This window comes from Dasypus novemcinctus, chromosome X (assembly GCF_030445035.2).
Source record: "Dasypus novemcinctus isolate mDasNov1 chromosome X, mDasNov1.1.hap2, whole genome shotgun sequence".
In the NCBI taxonomy this organism is placed as follows: domain Eukaryota; kingdom Metazoa; phylum Chordata; class Mammalia; order Cingulata; family Dasypodidae; genus Dasypus; species Dasypus novemcinctus.
Genome location: NC_080704.1, coordinates 119,956,462 through 119,970,610, shown reverse-complemented (window position 1 = coordinate 119,970,610; position 14,149 = coordinate 119,956,462). Strand labels below are relative to the sequence as shown.

Here is a 14,149-nt window from a genome sequence, read left to right as displayed (position 1 = left end):
AATACATTAATGCTGCTTTGGATATTTTCCCTGCAGCTTTCTCCAGGTCATGCCCTCTTTCTCCTCTCCTCCTCCTTTCCTTCCCTCCTCCCCACTTTGTTCACTGGCCATATAGAACCTGGGGGCTATGAAAACCATGCCAAAGCCTTATGAAAATTTACAGTAATCTGAAGTATTTAGAGCAGAGAGGAGGGAATATTTGGAAATCTAACCAAGGAGAGTTACAAAAATTACACAGAGAGGTTAGTTTTGCATTGAGCATTCTTTCCTATACATTCAGCCTACAGATATCCCCATTTCATATTTATCCAACCTCCAAGAGCAACTTGGAGACAGAAGCAGACACACTATTCCTGAAGTGCATCTAGACCCAATTTATGCGGCTTTGTCCTATGAAGTCTCAGCAAAACAATGTGTGACGTGGGCCTCCAGAGTTTGGGAATGACAACAAAAAAGTGAGATAAGCCAAGCAACAACTCTACTGCACACACATGAACCTGCTGCTGCAGTGCTATGACATCTCAAAGAAGCACTTTGATGCAAGCTTCTTTTGGGCCTGTGACGCACCTCTGGGAGCTTCCCTGGGCACATCTGTGAGCCATAGAGATCTGGCTGTAATGGACGTAAATAAAGAAAGAAAAGAAAGTTAAAACAGAATGTGGGATAACTTAGAAGGTGGGAAGGAAATGAAACCAATGGGTCTGAATGGGGGTGGGAATCCCTTCTAAAGTGGGGCGGTTATGAAATAGGGAAGTATTAACTAAATCAGGGGCGGGACAGGCTACAGGACAACAGATTTAAGGAAACAGAAAACGACAATGTTCCAAAGTTTGGATGAATAATTCCATCTTTGGCCAGATGCTTCTTCCATAACTACACAATAATAAGAATTACTAATAAATGACTGGAGAAATTACTAAAAGGTAGAAACATGAATTTGGAGGGAAGAAGGATGGCATCATGAAAGCTTCAACAATAATTTGTAAGTTGTTTGTATAACTGGATGATCACAGGTAGCCAATGGCCATGTGAAGAACTTACAAATTTCAGTTCCCAATTCTGGTTACCAATTTCAGTTTCACATCGAAAGCTTCTGTGTGGCTAAAATTCAAAGAATAGCTATATGGCAATGCTGAATTTAACATTTATTTTCATTGCTATGATTCTTCTGTACTTTGTTTCTAACATCATGGCTGGCTTAGGGAAAACTAGATTAGGGATATTCCCACACAGTCAGACTCTATGTTTGAGTTTCTTATGCATTTAGACTACAAAAAGGAAAACCATTTCATTTCAAACCACACTTGCATATTTTCCATTTTAATGCTGCCATTCCTAAGCCCCACTTCCCATACGATAAGATATAAGATAACAGTTTGTCTAAATAAAGATATATCTCCATTGCTACAGAAACATGCATTGACCCAACTGGTTTGATTTGGGATATAGGTCATTGATTCCTGACATTTGGAGTTACTCCAAGCAAAGTGAAACAACATTTTTACATGCATTCATTATGCAGTTTGATGCTAAAGCCTTAAGCCAAAAAATTTGAACTCAGGAGCCCATGCATGATCCCAGTTCTGATTCTAAGTGCAATTAATAGCATTTGGTTAATACTCTAATGGTCAAAGGAGTTATTAAATGTTACAAAATCAGGTATGCATTGCACATAACCACCAGAGCAGACATCACTGGCATGATCACTACCATAATTATTAGAATATTTTCAGTTATTATTCACTCTCATGGCTCTTGTAAACTTTTGTGATAAATAGTATTGTGATCATTAGACAGCAGGAAAAATGCTGTCAATTGCAGAAAGTCCTCCAGACAACTATACTTACCACATAACTAAACTGCTGATATATTCTCTTTTCTTTTTTAAGTTGAGACAAACCATTTAATCAATGAAACCTTACACTTTAAATTTGTATATTTGCCACAATGGCACATAATCAGAAAGCCATCTTGTTACTCCAAATTGAGGTACAAATCCCAAAAGTTAGATAGTTAATGGAGATCTACGATTTTGAGCATCAGAAGCAGGAGCACATATCAATGCCTGACCATATACACAATAACAACTAGAAGTACATCAAGCTGGGGATTGTCCAGTGTAGCCCAGGAGAATGGCAGCATGATATAACAGGCCAAGCATTTATCTTATCATAAGAAATGATAATTTATATCACTCATACCATTTTTCCCTCTGATTGACTTGAAGCGACCGTCACAGGTCTAGAGGTCTGGAAAGGGGAGTTCTAAAGTATTTGGGACAAAAATGGTAATATAAAGGGTAAGGACTTTTAAAAATTTAATACCAAAAAATCTCACTTCCCAACCTAATTTAGCTTCAGGGCCCAAGTATATGATCAGGTGTACAAGGTTATATGGGCCAAACAACTATAACAAACAACACTGTGCCCAAAATATTCAAAATAGCAGGACTTTGTAAGACAAGTGGACTAGACAGTTCAACAAACTGCTCAAAATTATACCTCAACAAGCATAATAATAAAATTTAGTAGCATGAACAATTCCTCACATACACACACACACAGAATTAGTGGTACTGTGATAATTAAGATCTAGTTCTAAATCCTACCAATAAAAGGATTGTTAAAGTCTTATTATCATTTTGGTATTTGTAAATTTAATAAACACAATAATATGGCAAATGTAAACCAGAGGGTATGATAGTAAAAAAGGCAGAATTTGACACCATTAAAAATAATGGATAAATAATTGCTAAAGATTGTCAAAATGACAATAAAGTACTTTTATTTGCAAATTTAGGCTAATAACTGACTGCATCTAGACAGCTGTTTTCTTTCACATTGGTTTTGTAGAGGGGAGGACAGTTTTTAGAATTTAGTTTGGTTGCATTAGACTATTTTCATGAAATTGTAGACTACCCCATCACACATCCCACTCCACATCCCTCTGATTAGTTCTTTGGGTTCTAATTGACAGCACAGTGAAAATGGCTGCTGCTTCAATCAGGAAGATGGTGGTGATTCACTTTCCTTTATTTCCATTCAGAATGGAGAAAAGAACAAAAAAGAGCTAAAGATAGATTGCATTTTAAGATATCTAGTAAGTTGGAAAGAGTGGGGAAAAATGGTGGGAACCAAAATGTCACATGAGAACAGTGGAGGAGAAAACAAAAAGGAAGAAAAAAGGAAAAAGTATAGAATGACAACAATAAAACATAACAGAAGCTTGAAGAGAAGCACAGAAAAAAATAAAAGGTCAAAAATGGAAAGAAAAAGTTCTTAAAATAAAAATGGTAGAGTTCTTAGATAAGCTTTTCCAAACTATGCTTTAATTGTTTCAAAGGCCAGGAAAAAGTTACAATTTGCTTATGATTTTTTTTTAAATCTGAAAATTATTCAGATTACAAAAGTTTTTTTTTCTGGTAGTGATAATCGTGGGAGTAGTGGTTATGGTAGGGTTATATTTTCTCAGTGTAGTTAAAAGTAGATTCTCAAAATATAGTTCAGAAAAGAGGCTGAGCTGAAACTCAAGGCCATTTGAACAGTGACTGAATCTAAGGATAAAATTGATTAAATCCTACGACTATCTCAACTTTATCAATATTAGTCTTTTTACTACTGAGAACACAGAATCAACTCACAGTACTTTACAAAGCCAATATATCTACTCAGTTTCCATTTCATTCTCATATTACTTACTTCCAGAATTGAGGGGGAAAGGTAATTTGACTGTCAATTTGATGACATGCCTTACTTCTCCAAATCAAATTAAAATATTTCTCTTTTTAATTCAGTCATATGACATAAGTCATCTCACTAATCATCACATAATGAAACAGGAAATTAAATTATTTAATACCTAAATTTCTCTCTGGCTTCACAACCCAAGAATTGATGGTGATCGTTCTATCAAGGATTTGTTTCCTGAATTCATGCAGATTTATTTATTATTTAAGAACACACATTTTGAATGAGTTTCTTACTAGTATAGATACAGGTAGTTGATCTTCCTGGGGACATGTTTCTAGCCACATCTTTTCCTTCACCCATCTAAAAAAAAGACGTCAGATCTTTTTTAAAAAAAGTATAAAATGTTATAGATCTGAGATCTCGTGCTAGCTGAACACTAAAAACACCCAAAGAAAGCTTAGGTCTAAACTTAGGTCTGTCCAGATAATTCATATTACTACTTATTGTGGATATAGATTTAGGTAATTATAAAGCATATACAATATGCCCATCTATATGTTTTTCCTGAAACATAGGGATTATTGTTATGAATGTCTACAAAATATACTTGTTAATAATCTTAAAGTTAAGCTATGTTCTTGAAATCAATGGAAAAGAACAGGTAAATTTTCTTATCTGGGTAATCCAGGATTCAACGTAAAGCCTGAAATATTCAGATGGACTGTCCTCAATAGCAACATTGAATAAATTATTCTCTAAATCACTTCTAACAATAAAGAAGAGTCTCAGACAGGCATTCTCTACAAGGACTATATCTCCTGTGCCATGGTAACTCAGTATTTTCAACCACATTGAAGACTGGTTATATAGCGACTAGTCAATTTCGTTAAGATGGACAAAATAATTTTGCCAATGTTGTTGCCAACCATCTGTAATTGTCTAGGCAAAGTTTATCTTACTTGAAATCATCAAAAACATCAAGTCTGACATTTTGGGACATGACAACTGTTACTTGAAACCTATTTCACCAAGGAATTTTTTCATCACTTAGGGAAAAGAAAAAAAAGAGCTTACTTACAGTGAATTCCCCGGTGACTGCATCAAACCCCACATGAATCGTGTGCTCAAAGTCTGAAGGAAGAGAGATTTCTGGGCGCTCTTTCTCTTTCTTCTTATTGGCTAAAGGCAAAATGTTAATATGTATTTATTTGGGGTATAGTTTTGGCATCTATAAGCTGTACGATTAGGCTCATCAAAACAATTACAAAGTTGAAAGACAATTTTGACACAATTTTAACAATACTTAACTCCAGAAATTCTAGTATTCTTTGCAGAAGTGGGTGAAAATCTGGCAAAAATTGTGTTATGTTCAAATTATTAAAACAATTTCCAAAATCCAATTCAAACAAAACCTTTAGTCAAACTTACTCATATCCTTTACTAGTCTATACCAGTAACCAACTGGTATCTAAGTATATTATGTTTAAATGGCTTGGTTGGATCAAATACTGCTTACCAAAAAGCATTAATTGCACTCAAGACAAGCTATGGTTTACTATTCAAAAGAAAGAATAGAAAAGAGCTTAAGCTATCAAAAAATATTATGAACTGTTTCCATTTTAAGTAGAGCTAAACATCAAGTAGCTAGAACTTTTTTTAAGCGTGTCTCCAACTGTTTTTATTTTTATTTTTCCCTCTTAACTTTAGAACTTTTTAATTTACATGTTTATGCTATAAAGTGTATCTTAATAGATTTTGCTCTTCTTTCAACAAGGATACTCTTGAAAATCAATAATGTTACAAATTTTTCTTTATCATTAATATTTTAAAAGTCATTTCCTACCTTCCACTTTGCTAGCAAACAGCTACAAATTGCTGCTTTTTACTGCCTTAGTTTTATTTACTTTTAAGTAACCTCAAACCAGTTTAACCAGTTCCTTAGTTTGGTCTTTCTATGCAACTATTTTACCATGTCCCTAAAATATGTTGTCATATTAGCCATTCAAAATCACTGTGCTTCTCAGGTAACAGATTTTTCTTGGAAACACAATTATGAATAAATGTATCAATGCTGAATAAATAAAAAGCCTTTAAAGATATCATCACTGGTGAAATGAAGTTGACAAATGTAATAAAATTAGTCTCTGTAAATACATCCAAGGAGGGAATTACTGTGGAAACATTTGAAAATGTTATAGACATAGCAGGTATCTCTGATAAGGCTGCATTTCACATATAAAAAAATAATACCCTCCCTGTACTAGGCAAATCAGGTTGAACTAGGTTTACCCAGTTGAAACAAATCAACTTCTGAATTGCAAAGGTAGCCAATTTAGAACATTCCGGTTCAAATACATATTTCCTTGGCCCAGATTACAGACAACACTTGATCAATCATATAGAGATTACTGGGTTTGTGGGTTACCCAGGATAAATTTAAAATTCAAAGCCTTTCATGTTCAAACGACATCTTTATGGCTTCTTTTTTTCTTTCTAACCTCTCTCACTGCTCCCTATCTCTAGCCAGAGACCAAATAAAAAGCAGAAATGCAGAGAGTCAGTAGTCAGAGGAATTTGACAGGATTAGGAAGTAAAGGTGGCTGGAAAGGGATAGGGGTCACTGAAAGTCTTACGTGACCACAGAACACATTTAGGACTCATTCTGACAAGATGGATAAAGACATATGCTTTCTAACTTAACCTCAGCACAGATTCCATTTTTACAATGAGCCAACTTTATTAATGAATATTACCATAAATGAACAGTGAAGCTTAGAGCTTTCTGTTAGTACTCCTCCTTCCCCTGCATGTTTGTGGACTATACCTACCATTTATACTTATTCAACTACCATTTTTACTTGTTCATAAAGACAAACAGAACAATCAGCCTTTAGTTTGCCTTCTGTCCTTGCCACTCCACTGAAGATGTCCTAGCTACTCTCATAATCTTATTTCTTACTTTTCAACTGTCCTGATCTCCCATCCATGTTGAACATGGCTAACCGTGTCTCTTTCAACATCTATTAGCACTAGCCGCACATTTGTAGCATACCGAGCTATGCGGAGAATTGGCTTAATGTTTCCTCTCTAGAAGGGCACTTGATTACCAGTCTCTTACCAGCTGAATCATGCCATTTCCTTTACTCAGGACTAAGGGTAACAGAGGCAGGGAAACAAACTTGCTCATCCAGCATTGCTATCTCAGGAAAATACCATGACTAGCTTCCAGATCCAGAGAAGGATTTGGGAGGTTCTATGCAATAAAAATTGATCCCCTCCCCAATAATTAATTAAAATAAAAGCAGTACTAAAACATAAAAAAGCAGTCCTTTTACAGCTATATATCCGAATGTTTCCATATTTTGATTGTCCAGCTTTGCTGGATGACTAAAGCACATGCTGATGCCACCTACTGGTTAAATGAAGCATTGATTCAGTTGCCCAAACCAGAATCTTGGTAGTCATCTTTTGTGACTCCTACTTTATTTCTATATTAACTGGTCACCAAGTCCTCTCTATTCTATCTCCTAAACTTGTTTTGAATCCACCTTTTTCTTTTCACTCCCATAACCAATTAAATCATAGTCCAAGGCACTAGTATTTCTCACCTGGTCTCACTGCCTCCAAATTTGTCCTCTTGAATTCATTTCTCTATTTTGTGGACAGAGTAATATTTTGAAAAGCACAAATCTGAGCAATCCCTGGCCATGTTTAAAATCCTCAAATGGTTCTCCATTACCCATATGTTAAAAGTTCATGCCCCTTAGCATGATACACAAGTGTCTCTGCATGATGTGCCTTCAGCTTTCCTCTCCCACCTCTATTCTTGGCATGGAACTATCTCACACCATTCCATGTTCCATGAACTGCCAGGCTGTCTCTTATCTCCAAGTTTTTGCATATGCTAGGCCTAAACCTGGAAAGCCTTACTTCTCCATCTTCCCTTTGTGTGGAGAAATCCCCTTAGTCCTTATTCTTGAAGATGTTTGGGTTCCTCTCATTTGGCAAGTCTTCTCCTGTCTTCTCTCTGCAGACAAAGTTAAATGCCTCCCTTTGTGCTCCCATAGAATTACCCAGCATGGGGAAACGGACTTTGGCCCAGTGGTTAGGGCGTCCGTCTACCATATGGGAGGTCCGCGGTTCAAACCCCGGGCCTCCTCGACCCGTGTGGAGCTGGCCATGCGCAGTGCTGATGCGTGCAAGGAGTGCCTTGCCACGCAAGGGTGTCCCCCGCGTGGGGGAGCCCCACGCGCAAGGAGTGCGCCCGTGAGGAAAGCTGCCCAGCGTGAAAAGAAAGTGCAGCCTGCCCAGGAATGGCGCCGCCCACACTTCCCGTGCCGCTGACGACAGAAGCGGACAAAGAAACAAGACGCAGCAAATAGACACCAAGAACGGACAACCAGGGGAGGGGGGGAAATTAAATAAATAAATAAATCTTAAAAAAAAAAAAAAAAAAGAATTACCCAGCATGTATTCTCTGCTTAGCAATGATCCACATACCTATCTTTCTAGGTGAAATTTGAGACACTTGAGTGTAGAGACTATATCTTATTCATTGTCATGATCCCCAGCACTTGGTTTTGGTTGGCACACATAAAAACTATTATTTATGTAACATTTGCTATGTGAAAATTGCTTCTAGGGCTGCGCATTTAATCTCCACAATAATCTAACGTGGTGGGCTTTATTAATTCTTATCATTATTATTTTATGGATGAGAAAAGTGAGATTCAGAGAGTTAGTTAAATAATACGCCCAGGGTTACATAGTTGGCAGGTGTCAGAGCCAGGGTTTAAACTTAGGTCCCAAGGAGTGCACCCGTAAGGAGAGCCGCCCAGTGTGAAAGAAAACGCAGCCTGCCCAGGAATGGCGCCGCCCACACTTCCCGTGCCACTGACGACAACAGAAGCGGACAAAGAAACAAGACGCAGCAAATAGACACAGAGAACAGACAACCAGGGGAGGGGGGGAAATTAAATAAAATAAATAAATCTTTAAAAATAAATAAATAAATAAACTTAGGTCCCAACTGTGTCTACAGAACCTAAGCTCTTAACAACTATACCATTTATTACTCAGTGGCATTAAAAAATTCCAATAGATTTGAGCCCTAGTATTTGGCAAACATTTAGTGAATGAATGGAACCTAGATGAGAACGTTCTTTTTATTTTTTTGTTAGGAAGACTTTAGTGTCTGTACCTCCCCATAAAATTTTGTGAGCATTGTTTCTCTGAATTAATAATGAGTCCAATCTGAGTTTTAGGTTGATAAGACTCATCTTAATCAGCAGAGAACAGAAACCTGAGTATCAGTTCCTAAGAATATCAACCACATTCTATTGGAATTTGAAACAAAGGCCAAAATTGCTGACTGGGCCAAAAAATAGCAAAAAGCATCTGGCTTTGGGACACTCTAAGTGTGCATGAGCTCTGCTTGTAACTTCAGGGACCAGCTAGTCTCTCTGGAGTCTCTCATCCATACTGAATATTTTTCTCTATTCCATAATCTTTAAAAACAAAGAGAAGCCCCTCTGTCATTTATCATTTCCTATACACTCCACCCCCTCCCAGTATTCTGTGCTTCAACTAGTGACTAAAGCTTGGGCCATGAAAACGAATTCCCCTACACCCTTAATTTTTTCATTAAATACTCTATACTTCTTGCTTAGGTTCTCAAGTGACACTGTGCTCACTCTCACCTGGTACACTTAAGAAAAGAGAGATGGCAGAGCCCCACTGCCATAGATTTGATTTGGTTAATCCAGGGTAGGCCCAGGCATGTTTCTTTTTTAAAGCTCCTCAAGTATTTATTTTTTTATTTTTTAATTATCTTTTAGATAGCCATAGTGAGAAAAACAATTTTAAGCCCTACAATCCAATGAGGGCATCACTTCCCAGATAATTCTGATGGATGCTGCTCCTTCTTCCCCATCCCAAGTCTTTAGGCCTGGAGGAATGGCTAAGAGTTTTCCCCTTTTCACTCCAAAATTATTGATTTGAATTAGTACTCCGGCACAAGCCTATAACATCTCCACCTTTGAGGTTGGTGCCATTTAGTTCTCCTGGCCATGTCCCTTTATCTATTGAGGACTTCGGCTCCCAGGCTTCCTTCCTATACTCAATGCTGCCATCATATTGTGAATCACAAATATATAAATGGACCTCCTTCACCCTCTTTCCTTATAGATCATTGACTGCCCTCAATTTTAATGTACTTTACCTTCATTCTACTTCTGCAATCCATTCCCATGGTCACTCTTTATTAAACCAGTTGTTCTCAAAAATGTTGCACACAGAACAACTTGTGAAGTTCTATAAAATACCACTCAGCACCTACTGTATTAGAATTTCTTGGGGTGACACCTGGGTAAGTTATTTTTTTATGATCAAAAGATGATTCTTATACATAGAGCCAGAGTGAAGGACCACACCTACCCCAGGCCTTTTCAATTCCCAGAATGATTCTTTCTTTGAAATATTCACTTGTCATTTCATTCTCTGAGCACCACCTCTCATCCTGCTGGTCTTCTCTTTCAGGCACTTAATGCCATTTTACTTTTTTTTCCCCCTCAACAAGACCAGCAGTCCCTGGATCCCCTCATTTTTAGTCAGTCCATAAGCTCACTTCTGTCTATGCTTCCTTCTTATCCAGCCTAGACTCTATGTCCATTATTTAAATTGCTCTCTAGGCATTGCCCTGGAAACTCTCACCCTTTGATCTCCTCCTGCATTCATCCTGTAAAACACTAACCTGACAGAATCCAAACATTCAAACTCTCCGCTTCTATACTTAGACTGCTAAGTGTTGCTTGGGGGGAAAAATCATACAGCAATGCAGATTGGGTGTTTGCTATAAGGGTTTCAGGCCTTAGTTGGGTCATCAATGATGCTTGACAATCTTCTCCTTGCCCCTTGCCAACAACTTCCTTTTCTCTCCCCAATGGATATTCCAAAATTTCACCACTTCACTCAATCTTTTGCTCTATCTCTTCCTTGCTTACTTTCCTTATATTTCACTGAGTAAAATGGAGGCCATCAGTTGGGAAATTCATCTCCCACCCCCATGCATCTATCTCCATCAGTAGCATCTTCTCTTCTCCCATCTCACTAGAAAGTGTCCCCCCTTCTGTTTAAAGATTACCTCTCCACTGGCCCTCTAGATCCCCATCCCTCTCACTTCTCCAGTATCTCACTCCATCAATCATCTCCTCTTTTCCTTTTTTATTTTCAATCTCTCCCTCTCTATTGGTACTTTCCTTTTGGTTTAAAAGACATGCTGAAATCTATCTTGTCTTTAAAAATTAAAACACTTCTGACACCTCACATTCTCTTCTAACTGCTATAGTCTATCAAACCTTTCTTTTTAACCTAAACTTCTTGAAAAGTTCATCTAGACTTCCTTACTTTTCACTCCCCAAACCACTGCAATGACTCCCTGAGGTCATGAATTAGGCTCCTACTTGACAGATCCAATAACCACTTTTCAGTCCTTACAACCACTGATCTTTCAGTGAAAAGTGACATTCCTGAACATATGCTCCTTGAAATTAACTTCTCCGCTCCCATTCATTCACAATGTTATACTAGATTCCATTCCTACAATTCTGGGTTTTCCTTCTCAGTCTCATTTGAAGGGCCGCTTTGTCAGTTTTTTAAATAACTTTCACTAGAAATTGTCCTAGGTCCTCATCTCTTATCAAAACACTTCTTCCTTGGGCTGTTTCATCTACTTGTATGTTTTCAGTTACTCTCTACACTAGCAACTTCCCATGTGTACTTTGCCCTGCCTTCTCTGTTGCATACACACCCTATATAGCCACCTGCTTATTGAACACCTCTATTTGGATGACCCACAGGTTCATCACTTTAAATATTTTCAAAAGTAAACCTATTCTCCACTGCTATTCCCCACCTAAAATAACATGAAACTACCCTCTTTCTGTGTCCCCTACCTCATCATTTTCCAACTATACATCCAAGCTGATTCTTGGAATCCATTCTTGACACCCTCCCACCATCTGCTTATTTGACTATTTGTATTAATTCTCCCTCCTAAATATTCACTCTGCACTGTCCTCTCCTTCTATTTCTATTGATATTTTCCCTTAGACCAGAGCACTACCCACTTCTCACCTGAATGGCTCCATCAGCCTGACTTGTCTCCTGCTTCCCATCTCTTCCCCTGCCACCCGTCAATCTATTCTTCCTCCTATGGCCAAACTGATATTCTGAAATACAGATGTGATGTCACTCTCCTGCTTCAATGTTCCCCCACTGACTTTAGAATCAAATTCAGAGCCCTTAGCATGGCATGTATTGTCCTCCTGCATCTGGTTCCCAATCACTTCTATAGGCTCATCTCCCACTTCTTTTCCACTTCCAATCTTTGCACTAGCTATTCTGACGTACCTGTAGTTGCATTCATAGAACTTCAACTAATATGTGTCATGCCTACTGCCTTTATAATGAATGTTATTCCTTCTGCCTGAAATATCATCCATTCCTTATCTGGCTAGGCCTACTCCTCCTTTGAAGACTCACCTCCTTTCAGGCGTTCCCTCTTCCAGGAAGCCTTCCCTAGATCCCTCTCCCAGTCTTGATTAGATGCCCCTCCTAATCCTCACTTTTATATTAAACTTACCATGCTAAACTCTAATCATTGACTAACTTGTCTGTGTCCACTAGGCCATCAGCTTCCTAAAGTCAAGGTCTGGGACTTATTCACTTCTGTACCCCAGTATCTACCTTGCACAGTACTGGATTCTTGATAAATAATAAGTGAATGAAAGATGAATGGTTGAATGAATGAATGTTCATTACAAGAAATAAGACCCAGTATATAAAGATAGATCATGTCTATTTCCTATTATGTGTTCATGGATGAGAAGACAACAATCCAAGTCCACTAAGAAGGCCAGGGACAGGAGGGCATATTTTGTCCTTCGTGTAACTGAAGTCGGTGGTGTTGCTGGTGCTGTTTTTCTCCAAAAGTGGAGATGATTCTGTGTTCATTCAGGCACACCTTTTGCCAGGTACCATTTTGGAGCCAAATGCATATATTAGCAGCACAGCCTGTACCCAGCGAGAGGACAAAACAATCAATTCTCTCCCAGATGGAATCCCTGATGGTGCTATGCTTGCCTTCTGAAAGCATTCTAGAAAACTATCACCTGGGTCTTCTTGCAGGATTTCCATTTGTCATCTTCCCCTAAAATTCTTGGAAGTTTTGTTGGCCTTCCATTGGAAATCAAATGGTCATGCCCAGCATTATTTTTTTAGAACACTTTCTAGCTCCTTGAAAACGGAGCACGCAGGAAGAGAAAAAGAATGACAGAAGACATAGAGAAATGCTTTCCTGGATAGATTCAACCTACACACACAGAACAATAGCTATTTAAAAATGTAAAGCATGCAAAATGATATGGTATATGGCATAATAAATAAATTTCAAGCCATATTGTTACAGAAAGCAAAAAACAAATTATTATATAAAGCATATTTTTAATGCAGAAATAAGTTTTCAAAAAAGGAGTAAAACACATAGGCTATAAAAGGCAAGCATTTCAAACCCTGGCTCTAAGGAATAACTCTCCTGTAACGGTTCCAGCAGCCTTTCCTTTGAATCAGTCACTGTATTGGTTAACAAGTATTATAGATTGAATTGCTGATCTATGTGGTGACAGGTTTTTCTGGGTGAGTCATTAGGAGTTCAAAATTCTAAACATGCAATCTAATTGGACATATGAGCTGAACAAACAAAAATTTCTATGAGATCTGAGAAAATATGGTGCTAAATCAGAATAGGGTAGGATGTCAAAAGAAAGGATGGTCAAAGAAATTGTGGTGGGCAATGAGAGTTCAATGGAGGAGTTAGGACTTGAGAGATATACTTTAAATAATGGACAGGAAGGGAAGGGTCAGGCATTTCAAATAGGAAGGACAGTAGAAGCAAAAGCTTGGATGTAGGAACGGATATAGCACATTGATGAAAAAGTATGAAGACAGAAAGATAAATAGGGTATAACCGGGGAAATCAAGGAAAGAAAGATGAAATCAGAGATAATAATAAAAAATATTCCAAGAAAGGTTTTGGATGAATCAATAACAGAAAAGGTGTTTTCTGGAAGACAAGCCTGGTATCTACGTGCTGCTACATACTGATGGTATTGTGGGGAGGCTTCAGAATGGTTGCTGTTTCACTAACGCTGAGGAATAGATGGAATGGTAGGAAGAATGGGGAGTACCTACCTGCTACTTCATCTATTTCCTCTAAGACTAGTTACTGGGCACTTACTACACTGTGTGTGTGTGTGTGTGTGTGTATGCATGCTATTTCTGCAACTAGGCTCTATGTTACCTGAGGGCAGGGAACCTTGTCTTTCTTAAATATAGTATCCCCACAACATTTAGCACAGAGCTAGGCACAAAGCAAGCAAGCATAAATATTTTCTGAATGAAGT

The 14,149-nt window shown here is 37.9% G+C and overlaps 1 protein-coding gene across 9 annotated transcripts in view; it reads right to left on the bottom strand.

The window, feature by feature from the left end:
• Nucleotides 1-14,149, bottom strand: part of PAK3 (p21 (RAC1) activated kinase 3) — a 401,520-nt gene that overhangs the window by 89,078 nt on the left and 298,293 nt on the right. For 4 of the 9 annotated variants that reach the window (XM_058292198.2, XM_071213191.1, XM_058292199.2 and 1 more), the window contains one exon: nucleotides 4,768-4,868. In XM_058292198.2, coding sequence (XP_058148181.1) covers nucleotides 4,768-4,868 — 101 coding nt within the window. Of the gene's footprint in view, nucleotides 1-567; nucleotides 613-2,201; nucleotides 2,265-4,767; nucleotides 4,869-14,149 lie in introns of all 9 variants that reach the window. The other 5 variants (XM_058292196.2, XM_058292195.2, XM_071213190.1 and 2 more) reach the window with 2 other exon arrangements.